The sequence below is a fragment of the Canis aureus genome, chromosome 23 (genome assembly GCF_053574225.1).
Source record: "Canis aureus isolate CA01 chromosome 23, VMU_Caureus_v.1.0, whole genome shotgun sequence".
Lineage (NCBI taxonomy): Eukaryota > Metazoa > Chordata > Mammalia > Carnivora > Canidae > Canis > Canis aureus.
Window position 1 is genome coordinate 16,697,090 of NC_135633.1, and position 25,989 is coordinate 16,723,078.

The 25,989-nt window shown below is 44.0% G+C and overlaps 1 protein-coding gene across 5 annotated transcripts in view; it reads right to left on the minus strand.

Moving 5' to 3' along the window:
• The window catches only part of LOC144294659 (uncharacterized), a 209,573-nt gene that overhangs the window by 79,007 nt on the left and 104,577 nt on the right, over window positions 1-25,989 (minus strand). For 3 of the 5 annotated variants that reach the window (XR_013362033.1, XM_077866470.1, XM_077866469.1), the window contains one exon: window positions 9,837-10,818. The exons of the other annotated variants lie outside the window; for them this stretch is intronic. Coding sequence is in view for 2 of the 3 variants with exons in the window: in XM_077866469.1 (XP_077722595.1) it covers window positions 10,533-10,818 (286 nt within the window). In the remaining variant the exon portion in view is untranslated. Of the gene's footprint in view, window positions 1-9,836; window positions 10,819-25,989 lie in introns of those variants that run through there. 5 annotated transcript variants of the gene reach the window in all.

Genomic DNA, 25,989 nt, shown 5'->3' on the forward strand with positions numbered 1-25,989 from the left:
ACAGAGGAGTCAACAGGTGAAACTAACACTGAACTACTGGAAGTAGCAGCATGAACATACAATTCAGAGCTGGAGGTAAATACTAACATAACCACCAAAGAAGAGGGAACTGGAAGAGGTAAAGAAATTTAGAGTGGAGAATGCAGTATTTATGTAAAGGACTTGTATCAAACTATAGTCACATTTTAACTTTATAAAAATGAAAACAAGAACTATTTAGACACTGCAATTGACAGATTTTAAATTTTTTAATTTATTTATTCATGAGAGACACAGAAAGAGAGAGAGGCAGAGACATAGGCAGAGGGAGAATCAGGTTCATCATGAGGAGCCTGATGTAGTATTTGATCCCAGGACCCTGGGATCACGCCCTGAGCCAAAGGCAGATTCTCAACCACTGAGCCACCTAGGTGTCCCATTGACAGAATTTTCTAATTGTAGGGGGAAATAGGGCAAGAGCTCGGCCTGCCATAACAAATACCATAAGCTAAGTGGCTTAACCAATAGGAATTTATTCTCGTAGTTCTGAAGACTGGGAGGCCAAGGCAGGGTCAGTTCCTGGCGATGGCTCTCTTCCCTCCTTGCAGATGGTCATCCTTTCACTGTGTCTTCACATGTCCCTTTCCCATAAAGCCACAATCCTATTGGATTAGCACCCCGCATGATCTCATTCAATTTTAATTACTTTTCTGTCTCCAGATACAGTGGCATTGGGGGTTAAGGGCTTCAACATTTGAATTGAAGGGGAATGAGGAGCCAAACTTAGATTCTATAGGATACAAATTCTATTTTCATCATAGCACACTGTCTTTTTTACCTCTAAACTATAGAAATTTTCTTGAGCAATAGGGTAGAAGTAGAGGGTGGGTGGTAGTCATTCTTTAAGCTGGTTCCAGGCAGAAGGAACTCCTTCTAATGGCATTTCCATAATTAGAATGCATTTTTTTCTGATAGTTATAATTTAGGCAATTGCAGTGACATTCAGCTGAAACCTGGCATGCAAGATGTTCATTTCTCTTAAAAGTTCACTTTTAATTGGCCTCCGTTCTTTCCAAGTCTGGAATAAGTGCAGAATATGTACTTATGACGTTTCCACTGTTAAAGTCAGTTTGACACAAGTACTCAGTCCCTGGAGTTTATTCTGAGTTCCCTGGTCAGAGACAGGTAGGAGACAGACAAAGAGGAAAGGAGGAGGGAGGAGAGGAGGGGCCTTGTCAGACAAAGTAAGGACATATATTCTATAAATAATATGGAGGAGGAAAATACCCTGCAAACCGATTGCACTCCCTCACTTGGCACAGATCTTCAGAGACACACAGGCTGCAACCACTCTACCTCATTCCATCGGTTTGGACAGTTCTTACTAGGTCTCCTACCATAATAAAAGTGGGTACCCTCAGAAGAAACTGGACTGTGTTGGATCAAGTGAGAGGAGAATTAAAATAAGACTTCTCTAGAATTCTCCATGCATTTCTGGACTTAAGGAATAGCCCAAATCCTGCAGAGTTCTAGAATTTGCATTAAATGAAGAGAGAAAACCAGGGAACCAGAGTAATGCAGTGGGGAGAATGAAGGATGAAGTGTAGTCAGAAGATGTAGATTTAGGTCCCAGCCCTACTCCGCTGCTTGATGTCTATGTTAATTCATTAAGCCTCAGTTACCTGGGCCCCACCAAAAATTGAGTTACTAGTTCCAACGTTATTATGAGGACTAAATGTAGCATTATATCTGGCTTAGTTCAAACTACTGTTTCTTAACATGGCAAGCTAGATAGAGATTCTTACAAACTTTTACACTGTGTTAAAGTATGGTGATGAAAAGTTAGAAAGAAAGAAAAGAATCCTCAGAGGTCAAAAATAGGAAAAGGTGGAAACCTAAAAAAATACAAAACTAACATTCATTCAAGGGTATTTGGCAAACCCAGTTGACCTTGAACTTCAATATCCATGCCCTTGCAGCTCAAAGGAAAAAAGAGACAAAGGCTATGGCCTATCCAAAGTGGGGGGTCTAGCAAAAGAAACACCACCGCCTGCATAAAGCCAGGAACCCGAAGAACTATGTTCTCAAAGGGTGAAGCAAAAATAAGAGTCCAACCCTCAATAGCAGGGTCAGTAAAGAAAATTGACTCCCTCAGACTTTGGCTTCTAGGTGGAGAAGACAAAATTTTCTGAGAAATCAACTACAAATCAGGTCCTAATGAGGACTTGAGGCTCAAATTTTTAACTTGGATTGTCCACAAAACCTCAAGTGAGAATGAACCTTAAAGGGGCTTTTGCTTAAGGGTACCTCCCAGAAGCTCATCAGAAACACACCCTTTCAAAAGAAACTCATCTTCAACCATAGCCTCAAATAATTCCTATGGATAAAGTTTCAAGGAATATGTAGTTTTACTCGAAAACAAAACAAAACACACAGGGAAACATGACACCATGAGTAAACACCAACAGAAACAGCATCAACTTCATCCAGTTACAGAAATTTCAGATATGAGAATTAACAGACACAAAATGTAAAATATGTTTGATGTATGTACAAATAAAAAGACAAAAATAACAGCAGAGAGAGCTATAAATATAAGCAAGCAGATCTGAAAAAGAATCAAATACGCCATCTATAAATAAAATGTATGAAATGAAAAAAGAATCAATGAATAGGTGTAACATTACTAGGCAACTTTTGTCAACTTTAAGGCAAATTCCAAATGCAATAAACATATATATGTATATATATACACACACACATATATATATGTTACATATCTAATATACAGAGGTAAGCATATATTCGATAGACAAATAGAGAGGTTAAGAGACAAGATGACTAATGTGAGAAGGTGTAATATCTAACCAGAGTTTCTAGAGGAGAGGAAAGAGTGAGGGGAGAAGCATTATTTGAAGGACTGATGGCTGGGACTTTTTCAAAACCAAAAGATATTAATGTTCAGATTCAGCAAACACCAAGTAGAATAATTAAAACAAAATCCACTCTCAGACATGTCTGTGAAACCCCAAAAGCAAAGAAAGAACTTTTAAAATAAGCAGGAAAAAAAAAGACAAACACAAAACAATCAACCCAACAGGGAAAACCAAAAGACAATGGAATGAAAGCTTCAGGTGCGGAGTAAAAAATAAATTGTACATCCAGCAAAAATGACTGTCAAGAATGGGGGTGAAGTTTCCAGACAAAAATTGAGACAGATATTATCAGAAGACCTTCACTGTATCGGTTTTCAAATTATTGCCTCTCAGTTTCAAATTTGCCTTCTGCTCTGCAAAAGTAGAGATGGACTGTTTAAATATTTTTCCTTTGCCAGCTGGCATCATATTAGGCTTTGTCAATGGAGGGTAGTGGAGGGATGCTGCAGGACAGAGGTTTTCCTTCCTGGTTCCAGTTCTCCACCTCTCAGTCCAGCTTCTCCAGCACCTGGTTCCTCCATGTCCTGGCAACCAGCAGCACCAGCAGCTTCCCGCAGAAGCTTGCTCAAGTGGTATCATAGGGGAGTGACTGGCAAGACAACTCCTGATGAACAGGCTTTCCTTGACAACCTGAGAGGACAGATTTCTAGCAAGTTCCATCAATGCAGTCCCACAGCAACTTAAGCTGGCTGCCCCCGTATCTGTTATTCCTATATTCTTTAAAGTGGTCTTAGCTACTTATTAGCCAATCCTTTATTATCCCAAGCCACATTATAGTTAATAATTCTTTAATTAAACTTTTCCTGCTAAAATTACTGTGTGGTTTCTCTCTCCTGATGATTGGATATTAACTGAAATATTCACTAAAAAACATACTTATTCAGAAGAACAGTGATCATAGAATGAAGGTCAGGTACAGTAAGAGATGATAACCAAAGAAAGTGGTAAATCTAAAAAACACAGTTATTTCCTCCTTTTATTTTCCTAAGTTTGGTATTCATAAAGCAAATCTCCAACAAATTCTCTTTGGCTCTCCCCTACCAGCAGAGCCTGACCATTCATGCAAGCATGAGCTCTGGAGTCAGATAGACCAGGGTGTAAGTCACAGCTCTGCCACTTGCCAGCTTTGTGACCTCAGAGAAATCTCTTAAGCTCCTTAAGCCATTTTCCTCATCTGTGATGACAAGGACTCATCCATTTGCTGTGAGACTTAGCTGAGATCACCTATATCCTATATGAAAATACCTGGAATACAGTAGGTTCTGTGTTTCTTTTGAAGAAATCATTGTGAAAAGACACTTTCTGCCATAGACTCTTGAATCCTTTTCCTGGTCATACAGCTTTCTTTCCTCCAGAGGACTTCCATGCTCCTGAAAAGAATTCCCCCATGTTCTTTTCCTAATGGGTTTATTTCATTAGCTGATGTCTGTGCATAGCTCAGGAGAAGAAAAGTGCTGAGCCAACCCTTTTGACCACCTGGTTCTCTTCCCTACCTAATGGACTTCTAACTCTTTAAATCTGAAGATCTGAGCCCTGGGTATCTGGCCCTTATGCTGTAATTGATCCAGGAGAGACCAACTGTCCTGAGCCAAAGATGAAGTGGCATGGCGAGATAAATGCTTACACATTCTCTACGGATATTTGCTGTGCTGTAAGTTTTAAGTCAGCCCATCTTTGCTGGCACTGACTGGGTGAAATATTATGTAGTACTGAGGACTGGTGGGGATGGGTTAAGTCTGACATCAAGACTCTTCCCCCAAGTCCACAGCATCATCTGAGTATTAGCCAATTCTGCTCACCCACCCACCATGTATTTAAGTCTGGCTGTTTGAACACATACCCACTAGACCATGTATTACTCAGACATTCAGCCACTCAATCATTGTTCCATTAGTGACAAAAACTGCATTGTGTGTGCAAAGTCCAGCATGAGGACTCTGGCCAAACAAGTGAGAAATTAGACATGGCCTCTGCCCCTGGGAACTCATCCAAATAAAAGCTAGTAAACTCACAGTTGCACAATCTTATGATGGCCTCAGGAGTTATCTAGTGACTCCTCCTTTCCAACCAGGACTTTCAGCCTCTGATGGGATGTTTCCAGGATAGAGTGTGTACATTTTGTAGGGATGGGTCTCCCAGGAGAGAAGAGCTGAGCATGAGGAAATTCTTCTCTGCTTGCTCCTGAAAATTTCCTTCCATGCATAAAAGTATATGATGCTAAACCCCAAAGTAAACAGATAAATGGAGTGATTAGAGTGTCCCATGACTGGCAGCCAGAGGACAGTATTCAATGAGTGCTTCATGGCAGAAGTGACCATTTACCTATTCACTTGAGTTGGGACCTTCTATTGATGTCTTACAAATCAAAAACTCTCTCTGTAAAGAGGACTTCCATTTCTGGGAAGATGGAACAAACATACTTTCATCTATTCCTCCTGGTAGGTACAACTAAAAATCCTTGATATTATAGTCAAAAGCAAACATAAGAAGCATCTGAAAGATGGAAAGAAGTAGGCAAATCAGCTAGAGACCATGGAATCAAGGAATGAGATGGTGATAAGCTGCCCGGGTATTATTTTTACCTCATATATCCTAGACACATGGAATTAAAGAACCCAGCAGACTGAAAGTGCCAGGAGATGCAGACTTGCTCTCTCCAGCCAAAGAATCAGAAAAGGAGCAGCCTACGAAGATAGAAAACTTAAAGCCAATAACCTCTCTACTTCAGTCAAACACCACATTTAAAAAAAAATCTGTAGCCCCATCCCCATCTATGTCAGTGAAGGTCAAGTAGAGAGTCTAGATATCCACTCTTGTGAGGTTGTAACAAGGCACCCTAACAACCTAGTCAGAATGGTGTCAAAGAAGGACAAATAGAGAGTTGAGACCTACATCCCCACCATACAATAATGAGGCCAACCACCATCTTTCCTACAGCAATAGAGACCACATGGGGATTCTGGACTTTCATCCCCACCTGGCAGTAATGAGGCATCCTTCCACTCCTCACTGAAGTGGTGTCAGAGGAGGTCTAGTGGAGAGTCAGGTCTTCCACCCCCACCCCCAACAATAACAAGGCCACCCCCATGTCTACAGAGACTGAATGAGGAATCATACTTCCACTTCTTCCTGGCAGTAATGAGACAGCAACCCTCCTCCCCATTAGAGCCATGTCAGAGAAAACCAATTAAAATAGGAGCTTTGAATAACATCTTAGTCTCATAATATAATGCAAAAATGTCCAGGTTTCAAGCAAACATCTCTTATCATATCAAAAGTCAGGAAAATCTCAAACTGAATGAAAGAATACAACCAAAGATGCCAACTCCATGTTGAAAGAAATATTAGAATTATCTAACAAAGATCTTAAAGTAGCCATGCCTTAAAAAAAGAGAGAGAGAAAGAAATCCTCCAGTGCAATTATAAATATGCTTGAAATGAATGAAAAGATTGAAGAGCCTCAGCAAAGATATAGAAAAGAGATCAAATGGAAATTTGAGAACTGAAAAATACAATAACCAAAATAAAAAGTTTAATGGATAGCCTCAATAGCAGAATGGAGGGCACAGAGAGAAAAAAATCAGTGAACCGGAAGATAGAATAATAGAAATTATCTCAGCCTGAAAAACAAAGAGAAAATAGATTGGGGGAAAAAAGCACAAAACCTCAGGGACTTGTAAGTCCGTGACAAAGCATCTAAGAGTCATATCACTGAAGTCCCAGAAGGATATGAAAAAGAGGGAAGGTATATAAAAGAATTCAAAGAAATAATAGCTGAAAATTTCCTAAATTTGGCAAAGGACATAAGCCTGCTGATTCAAGAAGCTTGAAAGTCAAACAAGGTAAACCCAAGAAACTCCAAACATACATAGAAAAATTCTAAAAACTAAAGACACAAAAATTTTTGAAAGTAGAAAGAGAGAAATAACTTACTGGTATGAAAAAAAAAACCCCACAATTTTAAATGACAGCGAATTTCTCATTCTGTGAATGACCACTGGAGAATTCTACTACAGATTTAAAGGATAACACCAATTCTACACAATCTCTTCCAAGAAATAAAAGAGAAGGGAATACTTCCCAATTCACTTTATGAAACTAAGATTACCCTCATAGCAAAACTAGATAAAAACAGTACAAAAAGAAGACTTCAGACCATCATCCCTCATAGATATAGACACAAAAATCCTTAAAAACATTAGTAAATAGAATTCAGCAGTATATATATATATAAAAAAAACATCCATTGTAACCAAGGGAAGTTTAATCCAGGGTTGCAAGGTTTGCCCAATATTCAAAAACCAAGCAAAGTAATCTACCATATTAATAGGCAAAAGTGGAAAAGTCATATGATCATATCAATTGATGTAGATAAAGCATTAGACAAAAACCCATTTATGGTTTTTAAAAAAACAATTTTAATTGAAACAGAGGGGAACTTCCTCAGCTTGATAAAGAGCATCTACAACAAATCTACAACTAACATTATAATAGTGAAAGTGGAATGCTTTCCCCCTAAGATCACAAATCAGTCAAGGATGTCTATTCTCACTGCTCTTACTTAGCATAGGAACATAAAAGGCCATGTTGGAAGTTCTTGTCAGTGCAATAAGGCAGGAAAAGATAATTATCCCAGAAAAGATAATGCATACAGATCAGAAAGAAAGAAAGAAAGAAAGAAAGAAAGAAAGAAAGAAAACTGTCCTCATTTGCAGATGACATAACTGTCTATGTAGAAAATCCCAAGGCATCTACAAAACAGCTCCAAGAATGAATAAGTTAGTTCAGCAAGGTCATAGGATACAAGATGAATGTACAAACTCATTGTATTTCTATGTACTAGCAGGGAACGTATGAACACAGAAATTTAATAATACCATTTTAAATCACTCAAAAATGAAATATTTAGGTGTAAATCTAACAAAACAAGTGCAGGACTTATGTGCTGAAAATTGCATGATGCTGATGAGAGAAACCAAAGAGGAATTAAATAAATGGAGAAACATTTCATATTCGTAGATGGGGAGACTCAACATAGTAAAGATACCAGTTCTTTCCAAATTGATCTACAGGTCTAATGTAATTCTTATCAAAATCCCAGAGAGATTTTTTTGTAGATATAGATAAGATTATTCTGAAATTTACATGGAAAAGTAAAAGAACTAGGATAGTTAAAACAATTTCTAAAAAGAAGACTAAAGTGAAAGAAATTAGTGTATCCAATTTCAAGATTTATTATTTGGTTATGCAAATTAAGACCCTAGGGTATTAGCAGAAGGATAGGCACAGTGGTCAATGGAACAGAATACAGAACTCAGAAATAGACTGATACAAAGAATGCCCAATTGATTTTTTTTACAACAGTGCAAAATCAATTCAATGGAGGAAAGATTACTTTCTCAACAATTGCTCTCTGGAGCAATTGGAAATCCACAGACCAAAAAAAAAAAAAAAAAGAATCTTGACTGAAATCTCACTTTATACAAAAATGAACTCAAAATGGGTCATGCATATGAATGTAAAACAAAACTATAAAACTTTTGAGGAAGAAAAGAACATAGAGGAAAATCTTGGGAACCTAGGGATAGACAATGAGTTCTTAAACTCAATGCCAAAAGCACAGTACACAAAAGGAAAACCTGGTAAATTGGACTTTGTCAAAATTAAAAACTTTTGCTCTGTGAAAAATCCCTGATGGAAAACCAAGCTACAGACTGGGAGAAAATATTTCCCAACCACTTATTCAACAAAGGACGATATTCAGAGTATATAAAGAACTCTCAAACCTCAACAGTAGAAAAACAAACAACCCAATTAGAAAACGGGCAAAGGAAATGAAGAGACATGTTACCAAAGAGAATATACAGATGGTAAATAAGCACATGAAAACATGTTCAATCAACATCATTGCTCACTGGGGAAATGCAAATTAAAACTATAATAAGATATCACTGTACACCTATCAGAGTGGCTAAAATAAACAATAGTGACAATACCAAATGCTGACAAGGATGCGAAGGAACAAAATTGCTCTCACATTGCTGGTGGGAACGTAAAATGGTAATTTCTTTAAAAAGTCACCATTCAGCTATCATACAATCCAGCAGTTGTGATCCTCTGCACTTATCCCAGAGAAATGATGACTTTTATTCACACAAAAACCTGCACATGAATATTTATAGCAGCTTTATTTCCAATAGCCGAAAACCGAGTACAATGTGGTTGTCCTTCAGCAGGTGAAAGATGAAATACTCTGTGGTACATCTGTACTGCGAAATACTACTCAGCCAAAAAAAGGAATAAACCATTGATACACACAACAACTGGATGGTTCTTCATAGAGTTACGCTGAATGGAAAAAAAGTCCTGAAAGGTTACATACTGTCTGACTCCATTTATATAACATCCTTGAGGTGACAAGATTCTTGAAATGGAGAACAGATCAGTGTTTGTCATGGTTTGAGAGAGGATGGGGAAGGAGGGAGGCACTTGTGATTGTAAAAAGACAACATAAGGGACCCTTGTGGCAGCAGGTGCAAATGTTCCACGTCTGGACCATCCATATCAGTATCCTAGTTGTGATGTTGCACTAAGGTTTGCAGATGTTATCACTGGAGGGCCATGGGTAGAATGGAGGGGATCTCTGTGTTATTCCTCTGCGCATGAATCTATATCTACCCCACAAAGTTTAAATTTTTTTAAAACTACTCTCCCCACGTCTAGTACTGCCTTAATTTCATCATTGCTCAGCTTTTTACACCAAGCTCGAAGCCAGACTGCTGGGAGCCAGAGCAGGACCTGCCCTCTCAGCATCTCCTCTCTGCTAACCATGAAGTCAAGGGCAGCCTAGCGGCACCAGGCCTATCAGGAAAGAATGACTCTTAAAAGACAGAATTTGGGGAATGCAGCAAGCAAGTCTGGCATGGGAGTTTGGAGCAGCAGATGCCCCTGTCTCAATCATCTTCCACTAGAAGGTCACTAGGTCCTTGGTGGCATAAGACAATACACCTTCTGGTCACCTGGTCTTATCCTCATAGCCAAAAATAAAGTGAGCCTTGGTTCCTTGGGTCAGTTTTATTTAGGATGTGCAGAGTGACAGAAAAACCTGTGGATTATCCACTTCCTTACCATCTAGCTGAGGCTGTACACCTAGCAGAGCCCCTCCGCAAGGAGCAAATATCGTGGAGGTGATTTGGTCTAATTCTCCTTCTCAGTCCCCTGAAGTTCTCTGACACTCTTTCATCACCAGGTTTTCTGGAGCACCTAACACTTTCCCCGGCTGTGCTTCCTGCTGGCATGTTTCATCAGAAGTGAGCCGAAACTGAATCTTAGGGGCACCTGCGTGGCTCAGTGGTTGAGCATCTGCCTGTGGCTCAGGTTGTGATCCTGGGGTCCTGGGATCGAGTCCCACGTCGGGCTCCCTGCATGGAGCCTGCTTCTCCCTCTGCCTGTGTCTCTGCCTCTCTTTCTGTGTGTCTCATGAATAAATAAATAAAATCTTTTTAAAAAAATAAATAAATAAACTGAATCTTAATATTTATTTGAAAATAAAAAATTTTGAAATAATTCAAAATAAGAATTTTTATTCTTATTCAAAATAAGAATTTTGACAAAATCTTAATAAATAAACTGAAGGCCAAAGGGGTCAGGTTCTACAGCCCATAAATGCTGGAAATGGCTCCTCAGAGAGTCTTTTGACCCTTTGGTGTTTTCTGGACCCAGATCAGACGACCATTGGATTGTTGTGGGAACGTTGGGGTACGATACCTTGAGTGCAAGGTTGGCAGGCAGCTGTGTGTCCAGAAAGGGTGGAAACCAGAGAAATCTGGAAGAATTGCAGCCACCTGACCTGGAAAGACAACTTGTCACCATGGCTGCTGTCTTCAGAAATCTGAGGGCTGTCCTGGAGAAAGGAAGATATGTTCTCCGTTACTCCCTGAGAAATGGCTGAAATAGCCTGAGAGAAATAAATGTGTTGTTTTCCAGAGCTTCACCATGGTGGAATGACTTGCCTGGGGCCATAGGAAGCTCTTGAAGCCAATGGAGATTTAGGGGTGATGGTCCTTTGGAAGGAATGTTGTGGGGCAAGAACCTTAAATTATTTAAAGACTTTCAGGAGAAGGGTTGACAATAAATAACTTTGGATCCATGGAGCACTAATTCTGATGGCAAGAAGCCTGTTAGGAAGTCAGGATCCCTGTGGCAGGTGGCAGTCTTCACCCAGGGGCCATGACAACCCTGCATGGCCAGTCCTGGAGAACTCCTAAGGTCAGATCCCTGTGTTCTTCAGACCCAAGCACCATGTTGAGAACTCCTGAAAGAGGAGGCAACCTCACCTGAAGAGAACCCAGGTTGCTTCCTCTCAGGGACATAGCTACCTGCATAGCAATAAAGTGTCTCAGCTAAAAGCATTCTGTCATCCAAATGCCATTAGGACAAGGCTTTGTGGAGCTCCACTCAGCATCAACAAACCAGCTAACACCAGTTTAACGAAGTCCAGTGTAAACCACGCTGGTTTGAGCCAAAACCACCTTGTAAACGTACCTACAGGACACACGTACTGACCTGCCTGTCCAGCCTCCTAGTTCTACTGTCCAGCTGATGTTTATTTTAAACCTGAAGTCAGAAAACTTTTTCTGTAACGGGCCTGAGAGTAAATATTTTAGACTTTGAGGGCCATATAGTAGTCTCTGTTGTTGTAAATATTCAACTCTGACACTGTAGCATGAAAGCAGCTAGAGACATCACGCAAATGAGTGAATATGACTGTGTTCCAGTAAAACTTTATGTACAAAAGCAGGGAATAGGCCAGATTTGGCGTGTGGGCCACGGTTTGTCAACCCGTGGTCATGTACACTCATGACCTGACAGGCTGGCATCTCCCTGATTCTGAGTTACATCCATCTAAAAAGCCCTTCTTCGCTATGTCTGGCCAATCTCCTAACCTTTTCTAGGGCTTTTAGCTCCCGCCTTCTCAGGGCTGGCCAAGGCCGGAGAACCTATCTTTGGATATCTCCAGTACCGTCCTGGTACTGCCATTTCCTGCTTCTTGCTGTATTCTCCATGCCATTTCCTGCCATTTCCATGCCATTTCCTGCTTCTTGCTGTATTCTCCAGGACACCAAATGTCTTGTGGTTGTCTGAAGCTCTCCTTTACTCATGCTGTCCCCTCTGCCTGGATGCCCCCCGCCCCCACTCCCCTTCACCAGCTGCTTCTTTAACCTCTCAGAAGCATCTGATCTTCTGGAAGGCTTTCTCTGCACCACCCTCCATCACTCTGTACTCGGGACTGAGCCAGTGGCCCCTCCTTTCCACTCTAGCAATAGTCCATTGTTTCTACATTGTTGGAAAATTGTTTGTCGGTCTGACTCTCTAATTAGTCTGTGGATTCCTGGAGGGCAAGAATAGAGTCTTACGCATTCTATGTTTCTCTGACTCAGAGTAGGTACCCAGTTATGGCTGAGAGAACAATCAGCTTGGACGAATGAATCACCGCGCACAGCCTTTTGCAGGGAGTTACCATGCTCTGCATACACATTTCCTCATCCTCTCACATATTGCCCTGGAGCTTTGTGTAGTCATTTCCCCATGTCTGATTCCCATTTCCATCCCTACCCCATCTGCATGTCTAATGTTTTCACATTCAATTCTCTCCTTGGAGAATAAAGCCTGTATGCTTCTTCCCTCTTCTTCTTTGGACTTCAGGGCACCCTGACCCCTCTGCCACCTCAGCGCCTTCTTATAAGTGAGTATTTCTCTAGAAGAGATGATTAGGAGCTTGAGGCATTTCATTCCCGGGAATAAATAAGACCCTTTCTAGCCTAAGAGCACCATCACCATCAGAAGATGCTCTGTTGGCTGTTAACTAGAAGAGCCCGTGGGTGTCAAGAGGTTGTCAGTGTAAGAAGTGAAACCCAAGCCCAGATCCCAACCAGAGAAGCACAGTGCTTGGGGTGAGGGAGATAGAAATGGTGAGTTATGGCCACTGGGAAAGCTGAAGACCTTGCCTTCTCCTACTAACTCTACCTGAATCCTCAAGCCAAATTTCTATATATTTGGCCCTGGTCAGTCCTTAAGGTTTCCCTGAACCAAGATGGGGAGAAGGTTGGGAGTCTCAACTCTGTTACCAGGTGGGGCCCAAAAGAAGTCTGGACCTCCATATTTTCATAAACTCATTGACTTCCTCAAGCTCCTGTCATGTAGACCTAGACCATAAGACTGGGCTTCTACCTCCATTTCCCTCCCAGCATGCCACATCGCTGCTGGAACTGCCTACACTCTGAGCCCTGACCTCCAGGATTATAGTATGGGTCCTGACTTTCATTTTCTCTGGGGCCCAGGATCCTCCTCCTGCAGTCTGCCATTACCCCTGTCTGACACTAGATGCTATGGTAACACACAGGAGGGGCTCATGACACGTCCATTCTGACCCTCTCTGAGTCCTACCACTTCCATGGCATGCCTACTACCCCTCTTCCTAGGTCCCTGCCTAGTGATGCCAGCCTGTGCCAGACTTAAGTACCGTACACCCCATGAAATCATTTGGAGACCTGGAAGCCACCACAGGACCAGCCCAACAGCCCTACAAAGCTCTAGGCCTGTTCAGCCCTGCTATCCCTCCTGCCCATAGGCCTGATCCTGCTGTGCCTCCAGAGTCATCCCACTGAGCTATCACTCATGCCAGCCAGGTACTCTGCTAGAGGAGAGGCAGGGAGGGAACATCCCTCTTAAAGCATTTTTAGGGACTGCAACTGGTTCCTCTGGGGAAAGTATCAGATCTTTGAGTTCTGAGACTATACCCCAGCAGCCCATCCCACCTGGAGTCAGGGCCTGAGGCCTCTCCTGTTCAAGCCAGTACACAGGCTTGACCATTCTCATCTCTACCAAGGGGTGAGGACAGATAGGAATCTAGGTCTGCAGGGCACCAGCCTGGATGGCCTAGGGGCTCTAGCACTGGAAGGTTATACAGGCTAGCTGCATCCATACCCCTGGGGCTGGGAACAGAGTAGGAAGGTATCAGGGGAAAGAAAGTGAGCAGAAAGCAAGACCTAGGGTGGATTTGTGTAGAAAGCTGCCTTCCCACCTCCCCCAGATCCAATGTCTTCTTAGCACAGGGAAGTTAGGTCATAAGCAACAATTCCCCAGGAAGGGGAAGGAGTAATCAGTGCCCAAGAGTTCAAGATCAGAGCCAACCTGTTCTGAGAATCAGGTTGGAGAGGGATACAAGATAGATGGAGCCACGGAAGAGTCCCCATATTCGAATGGCCGCCTCTGACACAGCAGTTTCCCAAGGCTGAGCCTCAGGCAGAGAAGTTTCTAGACCTGATCCTCCCTGCCTCCCACAGTCCTTCCTGTTGGGTACATTGTCCTATTGTATAGTCGAGGTAGGTGGCCTAAAGTAGCACAAAAAGTAATGGGATCTGGATTCAACACTGATCTGCCCTCTCTCCACAGAGTGACATGACCTCCCAGGGAAGCACCTCCAAGAGGAAGACAGGGAAAACAGGAGGACCAGTAGGAATGAGATGAACAAATACCTGAGCAGTGTGGTGCAGGCAGGCCTCCCACAGAAGCAGATATCTGGGTTATCCCATGGGAGGCTAGAGATAAAAAGGTGTCAAGTCTCCAAGATATCTTAGGCACCAGGGGCCAGTAAGTGGCCAGTCTGTGCACCAAGCACCCAGTAAGCATCATCACCCAGTGGTAGTACCAGAGGCCAGATGATTGGCGCCCCCGAATGCCTAGAGACACTCCATCCTTCTCCCATAAACTTTCTCTAGAACCGTGTTCTCCCTCCTCCCAGGACTCTCTGTTTCCTGGAACACAAACCAGACTGCACCATCCTCCTTTTGGCAAGGTTTTATCAATTAATCTTTCATCCACATTGATCCCCTGAAAAATGACTTCCTCATTATCCATCTTGCAGAGTTTCCACTTGGCAGTCTGAATGGCAAGACATCCGTCAAACTCCGATGCTCTCTGGTAGGGTGGGAGAGTCAGGGCTTTGGAGTCAAACAGACTGGGGTGGAGGCCCAGCTCTGCTACCCTCCAGCTGCATGACCTTGGGTGAGTCATTTGGTCTCTCTGAACCTCAGTTTCCCCCTTTGTAAAACAGGTTAAAAGAATCCCCTTCATGGGGTTATTGAGAAGACAAAATGACACAATTCATCTGAGATTTTTAAAACTACTACACAAGTATAAAGCTTATTTTCATTATGATTGTTTTTCACTGGTTCCTGAGCAGACTGAGGCTGACCTCCAGCTTCTAAGCCTCAGAAAGACAAAGTTGAGGGCATAGATAGACTTAAGAGGTGTCCCTCAACAGTCCCCATTACTCTACTGGTGAAAGATGTCACTGCGTACCCTGCAAGGCAATGGCCCAGATACAGTGGAGGCTCAAAGTGAAAGGCAAAAAATGGGGGCTCATTTCAGCTGCAGAAATAAAGACATAAGGTGGTGTTCAGAAAGACATCTGTCACCCTTCTTCACACCAGCTTGGGAAGCCTGGGAAGGGTTCCTTGGTGCCATCTTGGAATTTTCAGGCTATGGTTTCCCATGATGAGGAGCACAAAGAAACACCTGGAACACTGGCTTCCTTTGCCCTGTGTCCATATGCAAAGGAAAAGGGGTTGAGACTCCACACCACATATGTCATTGTGAGCCCATCCCCTCTTTTCTGCTCCCTCTCCTCTCAGGCTGTAGTGACCACGAAGGACACAGACCTTGATGCCAGATACATAGTGTCAAATCCTAGCTCCACCCCCTGCTCATCTCTCAGGGTTCTAGATTCTTCTTGAAAAATGGGGACGATGAAGCCTTGTCAGGCTTCTGTGAAGATTGAATGGATACAGAAATGCTCTGTTAACTATAAAGTGTTATCTAACGGTCTATTGAATCCCTTCGTCTTTGATAACCACTCCCACAGTCAGGCCCAGGGATCCCCTGCTCGCTAACCTTCCCCACCACCCTTTTCAAGGTGGGAGTGGATCAAATCAAATGCGCTGAGGCTGAAAATCAGCCACAACTATGTGTTTCCCTCCCAGAGGAATATGCGTTCAAAGTTTCCTCTATGCAGAGGGAAAAGACACAGTCCTTCTGTTACAGGATTTCAGGCAAAATGAGCAGCTGGAAGGATTATTTGGGGGTTATGAGTTCCTTGCCTCTAAGTCCTACTAGGACGACAGCTGGCTCTGGGGGAAAGTTGTTGCAAGCTACCTGGTAGTTGAATCGGAAAATATAGCAGGATGTGGGCCGACTCTTCATGCTCCTTCCCTTCCTTTATCCTCCCCTGGGGCCAGACTCCCTGAGCTGAGAGACCAGAACTTATTCTCCCTGTGAAACTCCCCATTTGCAAGTCTAACTGGTGTTTCCTGACTGATCCACACATTACTACCACTGAGGTGGAGGTGGAAGACTGCTCATGCACAGGACCTAGAAATAGCCCAATCAGAGAGAGTTTAAAATTTTTTAATGTCTGTCCAAATGACTCTTGGCTGCAAATTTGCCATTTGGGCAAGAAGCAGTTGTGGTTGAAAACCCAGACTGCAGGACGCCTGGATGGCGTGAGCGTTGCCTTTGGTTCAGGGCATGATCCTGGAGTTCTAAGATCGAGTCCCACATTGGGCTCCCTGCATGGAGCCTGCTTCTCCCTCTGCCTGTGTCTCTGCCTCTCTCTGTGTGTCTCTCACTAATAAATAAATAAAATATTTTTTTAAAAAAACACCAGATTGCAGGGCACCTGGGTGGCTCGGTGGTGGAGCATCTGCCTTCAGCTCAGGTTCTAGGATCCAGGCCCTCATTGGGCTCCTCCAGGGAGCCTGCTTCTCCCTCTGCCTATGTCTCTACCTCTCTCTGTGTGTGTCTCATGAACAGATAAATAAAACCTTTAAAAAAAAAAAACAGATTGCCCAGGTTCAGATCCTTAGCTCAACTGATCAGCTTAAGGTACTTGCTCTTCCTGTGCACCCTGGGTATCTCATCTCAAAAATAGAAGGGAGAATAATCTATTCTTAAAAGGATTGAATTGAGTTAATAGAACTGAAACCTGAAGAGTGCCTGGTGTGAAGTGCGAGCCATATGTGTTTGCAGCAGGGCTCAGTTCTTACCGTTGCTGTTGTGCTGTTGTTGTGTTATTGCTGTCAAGGTGGCAGAGGGAAACAAATTGACCCTAGAGTTCCCAGGGCCTCCAGAATCTGTTCTAACAAGCCCTCCAGGGCCTCCTGAGGCACATTGAAGTTTTCAACCACTGGGCTAGAGGGGTAAGTAGTAGTTGTCAGAAAAAGAAATGTGGCATGAACAACTAAATGGAAAAAAAAGCACAACCTCACCCATTATAAGAGACATGAACATTGAAATTGTATCGAGATATTACTTCTCATCATCCAATTGGCAGAAATCCAAGAGTTGGACAACAAAGTCTGTTGGTGAGTCTGTGGGGAAACAGGCATTCTTATACATCACTGGAATGCAAAAGGTTGTATTTGGCAATATCTAGTGAAAGTACGTATTTATTCACCTTTTATGCCATAATCCCATATCTCAGAGTCTATTCTAAAGGAATGGTTGAAAAAAAAAAAAAGGAATGGTTGTAAAATATGAAGGGGAAAAAATGAATGAAAGAAGCTATTCACTACAGCACTATCTATAAAAAGCAAAAGATTAGAACCCACTCAAACATCAAGAGGGGACTGGTTGAGTAAATGAGGGTGTATCTGTATGAAGGAGTACTAGGCACCTATGAAAAGAAATCAACATCTGTATTTACTACTGCAGAGTGATCTCTAAGCAGATTAAGTGAAGAAAGCAAGGAAGACCAAAGTGTGTATATTATTATTTTACTATTTGTCTAAGGAAAAGAGAGAGAGTATGTGTGTGTGTGTACACACACATTTGCTTCTTCCTTAAAAAAATAAAACACTATGCAAAGATATGCTCACCTCTTTACACCCCGCCTTCATCCTTACAGCCCATATTTTAGCTACACGCAGACATTGCTGCAAAAACCCACTATGCACAGCTGTAGACTGGCACAGCCCTTGCCCGAGCTCCATTGCACATCACTTGCATTGTCCTTTGAGGTGTGTTGGCCACTGCTGACAACCACTTTGTTTCATAAGCATGTGTGGGAGCTCCAGGGAGTTGACACCCCCTGGGACAATCCTTGACCAACAGGGGACAAGAGAACAGGTGCCATGGATCATCCCATTTTCTTTGTCCTAAGCAGACAATTCTTTTTTTTTCCTTAAGATTTTATTTATTTGTGAGAGAGAGAGAGAGAGCACAAGCAGGCGGAGCAGCAGGCAGAGGGAGAAGCAGGCTCCTCACTGAGCAGGGAGCCAGATGAGGAGCTCCATCCCAGGACCCTGAGATCGTGACCTGAGCCGAAGGAAGACACTTAACTGATTGAGTCACCCAGGCGCCCCTTAAGCAGAGAATTCTGAGACACATTCCGTGTAGTTCCTCAGAAGGTCCTCTGTGGCTTGAGCTCTGGTTGTCCATTGTATTTCTCAGCTCAGTTCCACAGTCTTAGATTGACCTGCTGCCCTCTGTTGTTCTCTTCTTTTTCTCTCTCATTACTTCCCTGGGTCACCTCCAAAAATTAACTACCTGCACATACTCAATTGTCTCAGAGCTGCTTTGGGTGGAAGTGGAGGGGAAACTAAGGCAAATAATAAACCATATATCTTTTTAAATTATTACTTATAGGGGGGCACTTGGATGGCTCAGTGGTTGAGCGTCTGCCTTTGGCTCAGGTCGTGATCCCGGGGTCCTGGGATCGAGTCCCACATCAGGCTTCCCATGGGGAGCCTCCTTCTCCCTCTGCTGGTGTCTCTGCCTCTCTCTGTGTCTCTCATAAATAAATAAAATCTTTAAAAAAAAATTACTTATAGGAACAGGAGAGAGTAAATGGAAGAGAATAGTAAGAAACTAGATTTTATGAATATACCTTACAATTTAGACTTGACTTTTGATATGTTTAGGTATTTTCCCAAGTCATACAACAAAATTAAGCTTCAAAAATCATCCTTAAAACTGAAAGTAAAACCAAACAAACGAATGTAAATGTGTATAATGTTGGAGGCATAACCACACAGAGAACTATTCCAAGCGACTTTAAAGCACATAAACACATAATGTAACTGCACTTGCCTAGTGCAATCAACCCAAAAAACCAAAGGAATAGGAAAATTATCTTAAACAGATTGTTGTTAGCAATCTTAAATTGTTAGTGGTACAGTGGCTATTGCTGCTCTGAGACTGTCATTTATGTGGTATGGGATTCAGCAGTAAGAATGCTGTAGTATATTTAATGTTTAAAAATAAATACATTATCTTCCAACTCTATCCCACTATAAGACCTAGAAATAATAATTAGAAACAGTGTTAATGAAAGCTGTAGCACTCAAATTGTAGGCAATTGAATCCATTTCCCACTTTGAAAAAAAAAAAAAAAAAAAAGCAAAGCTTCTTGGAAAAATGGCTGATTCCAGATTGGGACAAGAAATGTACAAGATGAGCCTGGAACATTTTGTCCCACTGGGAAGGAAAGAAGTTATCAAAGACTGCTAAGCTTCCACGAAAAGGTCTTGAGAGGCCACCTGAATAAGCTCCACCCGGTCAGCCAATGATGGGATGATATGAATACTAATGAGGACAAGCACTGCAGTGCGTGAAATATAGCAAATATGTTTGCAAATTGCAAATTAGTAAACAAAGGGCAAGAATCTAGTATTTTCCTGCCTTTTCTATATGACTGTACATCAGGATAATTAAACAGCTCATGAGGAGAAAATTCTCTCCATGGAAAAATGCTAATTTTTTAAAAGATTTTATTTTTAAGTAATCTTTACACCCAATGTGGAGCTCAAACTAACAACCCTGAGATCAAGAGTCACACTCCCCACTGACTGAGCCCCCAAAGTATTCTAATTGAATAAAGAAGAAATAAAAGAAGTAAAATATCACCATTTTGCAACCATTACTGAATGAGTTGATCCGGTTGATCAATGATTATCAATAGTTGTAGCATCACAAAGTAAGAGACAACTAGATATTTCATACCTCTGATGGTCTGCCTATAAACAGTCCTGCCAAAATTCAAACCTGAATCTAACCAGATCTAGATCCAGCTACCAAGTTACGATGTAAAGGTAAGACATGGAAGCTTGTGTTATATGACACCATGGGAAACAAACAGCAAAATCCATACTGTGAGAAACTCTACAGGACAAGGTGCTCAGCTTATTCAACAAGTAAACTATAAAGAAAAAAAAAAGTAAAGGACCTTATAGATTCAAAGAGATTTAACATACATGTCAAGCAATTGCAATGTATGGACTTTATTTGGATCCCAGTTTGGGTTCGCATAGGCATGAAATATAGGACTGCTTTGTCCATGCTCCACTCTCCAACTGAGATCAGACTCTCCTGTCCTGGTAGATCAATGGAGACTTTTTGGAGTGACATCCTGAAAAGACGGTCATGGCCAGAATTCATGATCCCTGGACCTTTAATGCATTATCCCTTCCCCCACTGCATCCTCTAGCCTTCTCCCCTTGTTTTTGACATCCGTGCTGAACTGTGTCCTGCTCCCTAGCCTTTATTCCATCCTGTTCTTTGCTCCTCTGCCTACAAATCTCATTGTTGGTTCTCCTGTTTCTGACTTCATACGTCTCTCCAGAGGTGACCCTCAATACTACTTGCCTTCTAAGACACCTGGGCTCCCCACCCACCACCCCCATCCAGGTCTTCCCTCCAGCCATGCTGCCACACACTGCCTTGAGTACATGGCGTTCTGCTGGCCCCTCAGTCTCCAAATTCCATATATCATTGCTTAGCTCACTGAGCCCAACAGTAACCACCTAAAGAGTCCACACACTCTCCTGACTGCACCCACCCACTTAAGCCCAGCCAGAATGTCCAAGTGCAAGCCGTCCTGCTTTTGCTGATGAGTGTTGGTCATGGGCCTCCAAGGGCATATTAGACATGGATTCCAAGTTGTCTAACATAAAGCCTCCGCACCCTGCCCAACAGGTAGCCTAACAGAGGCCTGGCCCATTAGAAGCCAGGAATGGGATGGCCAATGGGTTGCCACTCACGCATTTACAGAGGGCTAGACAGCTCCAACAACTCCCGAGTTATCTTTTTTGGTTAACTCTCTTGGTGGAGGTGAAGGCAGCGATATTGACCTCTACCCCTTGCAGGACTCAGGACAAAGGCTTTGAGGGTGGGGTGGCAGTCCCACCTTGGGGCATTAAGATCAAGTAGACCATCCAGCCCCAGAATGGGAAGTCCATTTTAGGACTTGACAGGGCCTCTTCAGAGCTAAGCAAAAGGACAACCAGCCCCTGAAAAATAAGCGGTTGTACGTGTGTGTTCTCTTTTTCATTTCTGAAGAGTGACAAATGAAGAGCAGCTGAATAATTTATATGAGGAAATGTGAGCGGGCAGGCCACAAGGAAAGGGAATAAAAGTAAGAGTATTCTTCTGGGAGAAAAACATAAGCATAAACAAAGCAACGGAAAAAAGCAAGTCAGCTTTCAAAACCAGCTGTGGTTGTTAGAAAGTTTGCCCTTTCCCTGGGTTCACACTCTTCCTCGGCAATTATATTCCTTTGCAAGACTTCTGTCCTCTCAGTGGGGTATAATCCTGACAACGCTGAAGAAGCATTTCTGTCCCCACTTTACTGATCAAGTACTGAATCTTGAGGAGGTCCCGTGGCTTGCCTATCGCCACGCAGCAAAATGTGAAGGAGCCAGCTCGCACGTGACCCCGAGTCTGTCTGGCTCCAAGGCTCATGCTCTTTTTTCACTCTCTGCTGCCTCTCCAGTCCAAGTCAGAATACTTAATTTTCTCTTCCCGTGAGAGCCTTCCACATTTTCAAAAACAACCTTTAGCTCCCCCTCCCTCTTTCTTCCTTGCTCCCCGAGACCCATGCTCAGCAGCCTGACAGCCCCAGTCTCTTCAGACAACATGACGTGGTTTCACCTCTTTGCATCTTTCTTCCCTGGGTTCTGTTCCAATTTGCCCCAATCCCCTTAAACACGTGAGTCCCGGAAGTAGACACCAATTTTTCAGATCTGGACTGATGGGCTGACCAAAGCAGAGCCTACAGGGATTATCTCTGGCTTTGATGTGGAATCGAGGCCAATGGTAACCGGCCTAGGATGGATTCATTAGCGCTGCTGACAGCCACGATGGGCGCTCACTCAGAGAAAGCTCCCCAGGGCTTGTACCCTGGCCCCCGCTTAGCCAGCTCTCCTCTTCCAACACTTGAGCAGCTTGTTGTTTGGAATCACGATTCAGGATTTTCCTTTTATTTATAAATGTATTTATACGATTGCCTTCAGCAGACACCCACCGAGCTAGGCACACGCGCTGCTTGCTGGGGAGCCCGTTGACACGGTGTGGTTGATCTCCACACCGCAGTTTTGCTGCCACGGCTTAGCTCCGAGCACCTCTGGGCACTCCCCAGCCCACATCACCCCTCAGGGGGGCCCAGGACACACCACAGTCTTCTCCTGTCAACCACCGAGGCCTTCCTCAAAAGCGCAGCCACACCTCGAAAACTGCCAGGCCTCGTGAGCGGGTTTTCGAGTTGACCATGGCTATGCCAAGCAGGGTATTTTTGTTAGTGAGTGAACAGATGCCAAGAACATTTCAAAAGATGATTTACTCCTTCTCTGAGGGTTGTTTACACCAGAGCTCTCTGTTCTCGTCAGAGCCTGTGCCTCCCATGAAAAACCTGTCACAATTTGTGATCTGAGGGGAGCCTGTTTGCCTGAAGGGAAAAAAAAAAACCCTGCATATATTTTTTTTCCACACAGGAAAGAAATGCCATGTTTTCTCTCTTGTCCAGGATGTGTTCCCTGGCCTAGAAACGGACATGGAAAATCGGGGGGTGGGGGGGGGACGGAGGGGATTAGCAGAGCCAGGCCTCGACCCTGCTCCAGTCAGAGGTTATCTCTACAGTTTGAGGTGCTATTTCATGTTACCCGTATCCTCTGGCAAGCTGACAGGGCCTGAGCTGAGTTACGATATGTTGAACCCTCTAAGGCCAGGAGTATAATTCTAGTCTGTTCCAATTGGTCAACACAAAGCTTGAGGTTTAGCTAATATGACTTGAGATTTGGTTTGGTGTGAATGGTGGCCACATGGTACTGTAGGCTGGGAGCTAGAGGGCCTGGGTCTGTGTTCAAACTCTGCCACTAACCCATTATGTGACCTTAGGCAAGTTGTTTCCACTCTCTGGGCCTCAGTTTCTCGTCCTCTGCCATGGGAAGAGAGTTAGCACGCAGGCTCTCCAGTGGCACTTTGGATTGTGGTATCATATCATGGATTATAAGCATGGTCGTGGAGCCAGAGTGGCCGGGTTCATCCCCCAGCCCTGTTGTTCATTAGCTGTATGACCTTAGACAAGGCACTTGAGATCTTTAAACCTCCATTTCCTCTTCTGTAAAATGGGAGTAACACTAGCACTTATCTCCCAGGGTTCTTACAAAGAGTGAACGAGCACGTAAAGTACTTCGAACGGTGCACAGCACACAGTAAATTCCCAGTAGTTGGCGCTATTTCTCTTGTTGTTTTTATTACTAATGACCAACCTGAGCCCAGTCTTCACTATCAATATTAAAACAAGTTGCTTTTTTAAAAAAAGATTTTATTCATTTATTCATGAGAGACTCAGAAAGAGAGAGAGAGAGAGGCAGAGACATAGGCAGAGGGAGATGCAGGCTCCCTGAGGGGAACCCGATGCAGGACTCCATCGCGGGACCCCAGGATCACGCCCTGAGCTGAAGGCAGATGGTCAACCACTGAGCCACCCAGGTGCCCCAATAAGCTGCTTTTGAGACAGTCAGTGGTACAGAGGCTTTGTGCTTCTGAACATGCCTCTGATGGAGGTTATCTGTAGTTTGAGGTCCCTCAGAGCAAGAATGGGGAGCATCCATGGTCTCTAAGAAGCCCTAGAAGGGAGAGGGAACTTCAATTCAGAGTGGTGCTTTTGGTCCTATTAGTATGCTGGGTTACTCCAGACTCTTCCATAGGCAGAGCCCAGAAGAGCTCTCTTTCTGGTGGCTCTCCACTCTCAGGCTCCTCTTAGTGTTCAAGCAGGGATGAGGAAAGAGGCCAGGAGGCTCTGAGGTTTTACAGGGGGTCCTTCTGGAGTCCCCAGTCTGGGCCAGAGGGACAGCCTCTGGGTGTGTGGCCCCTCCTTGCTTTCTGCCCCATCAGGCTCTCTGAAGGAAGGTGACCCATCTCTTTCCTGGCAGCCCGGTGGCTCAGCGGTTTAGCACTACCTTCGGCCCAGGGCGTGATCCTGGAGACCCAGGATCGAGTCCTGTGTCGGGCTCCCTGCATGGAGCCTGCTTCTCCCTCTGCCTGTGTCTCTGCCTCTCAGTCTCTCTCTCTCTCTCTCTCTCTCTCTCTGAATCTCTCATGAGTAAATGAATAAAACCTTAAAAAAAAAAAAAAAAGAGTTTCAAGAAAAAAAAAGGGGGGGCCTCTTTCCCCCTGGAAAAGGCCCATTGAGATTGGGGTGGGAGCTGGTGAAGAGCTGCAAGGCTCTGGCCAACTGGATTTTTTGATATTTGGTAAAGAAACTAAAATTCCTGATCGCGTTTTCTGAGGCTTAGCACTGCCCACTGGGGCGGTTCCAGGACGAAGCTCAGATGGCCTAAGGGACACAGTTCCTTGCTGTTGCTAATTTCCCTTGTGCCTAAAACAGCCTGAGGACGGCCCATAACTGGCTGTGCTGATCCCCACCTACCCCCACACTGAGATCTTGACCTGCTGCCTGCTGACACCCAAACTGGAACCTCATTACCAGAAAGGCCAGTGCAGGAGTGTGTGGCTTGGGTATACCACAAATGCCATCCTCGTTCTGAGGCTTAGAACCAAAGGGACTGGCCACGCCAGTCACAACCACCCTGGACAGCCACTGACCACTCACACGGAGCCTGTCCCAACAAACGCACTGGCCCACTCACCGGGGATGCACCTGCCCATTTCCTTGTCCCAACACACCAGTCAAGAAGAAGCTGGGAAGGTTGTACTAACTTGTTCTCTGCTGTTCTCTTCTTCCCCACAGCACCCACCTGCCTACTTTGCCAGTACATACCCAGCCCTCCACACTCAGCTGCTGGGTGGGCCTTCCTTTGCCACCCCGGTCCATGCTAGTGGCTTGTGCTCCACTCAAGTGTAAGATCTTCAAGGACTGGAACAGTCTTCTTCATCTGTTGGGGCTCAGGTGTAGGCTGTGGCTCTGCCATTTACTAGCTGTGCAGCTTTGTACAAGTCACTGAACCTCTGTCTCCAGACCTCAAGTACCTTTTCTATAAATGGTAGGATCGTAGGCAAGTCCCAAAACCTGCTCCCTGCTGAGAAGCCTAGGGTCCCTTGTGTGCAGGGTTAGCTTAAAACCAATCTTCTCACTGAGCTTGAGGGACGGGGACATTGGGAAGCTTCCAGTAGAAACAGCTGGACTGGCATGTTTTCCTGACAGCGTCTGTGAAGTGGATTTCCGTAACAGGAAAGCCAGTAAGGCAGCACCAAAGTTTCAAGACCAGGCCCAGACCAAGCCAGCTCTGGACTAGCCCAAGCCTGAGGCCTTCTCAACTAGACCCGGCCCCAAACTCATTGCCTCCCAAGCTCAGAGTCCAGGGCCTGAGGAGTGGGTTCGTACATCTGGGCCCCACAAATGGAATCACTAGGTGATTAAACTCCCCTTTTATTGTGGCCCTGAGGGTTATAAACAAGCAGGCCTGACACAGGGGTCATTCCTGAGACTCCTGCTTCATTGGTTTTAAGGACCCCTTGGTGGTAAAGAGTTTCAAAGCTGCTAACTCCATAGTATATTAAAGTGGAATACATTCCTCTGAATGGTCCTCAGGTGCGCCCGGTACTTAGCGAGTACCTCTTGGTTTCCTCTCGAAGGACCCAAGACTGACCTCTGGTGGTCTCCAGGACCAGCTGAAAGCCAGCCCTGCCAGCACCCACCTTTGAGAGGCTTCCAGGTATGAATCTGGCTCCCTCTCCCTCTGTGTCTCCCCCTATGTCCATCTGTCCCTCTTTCTCT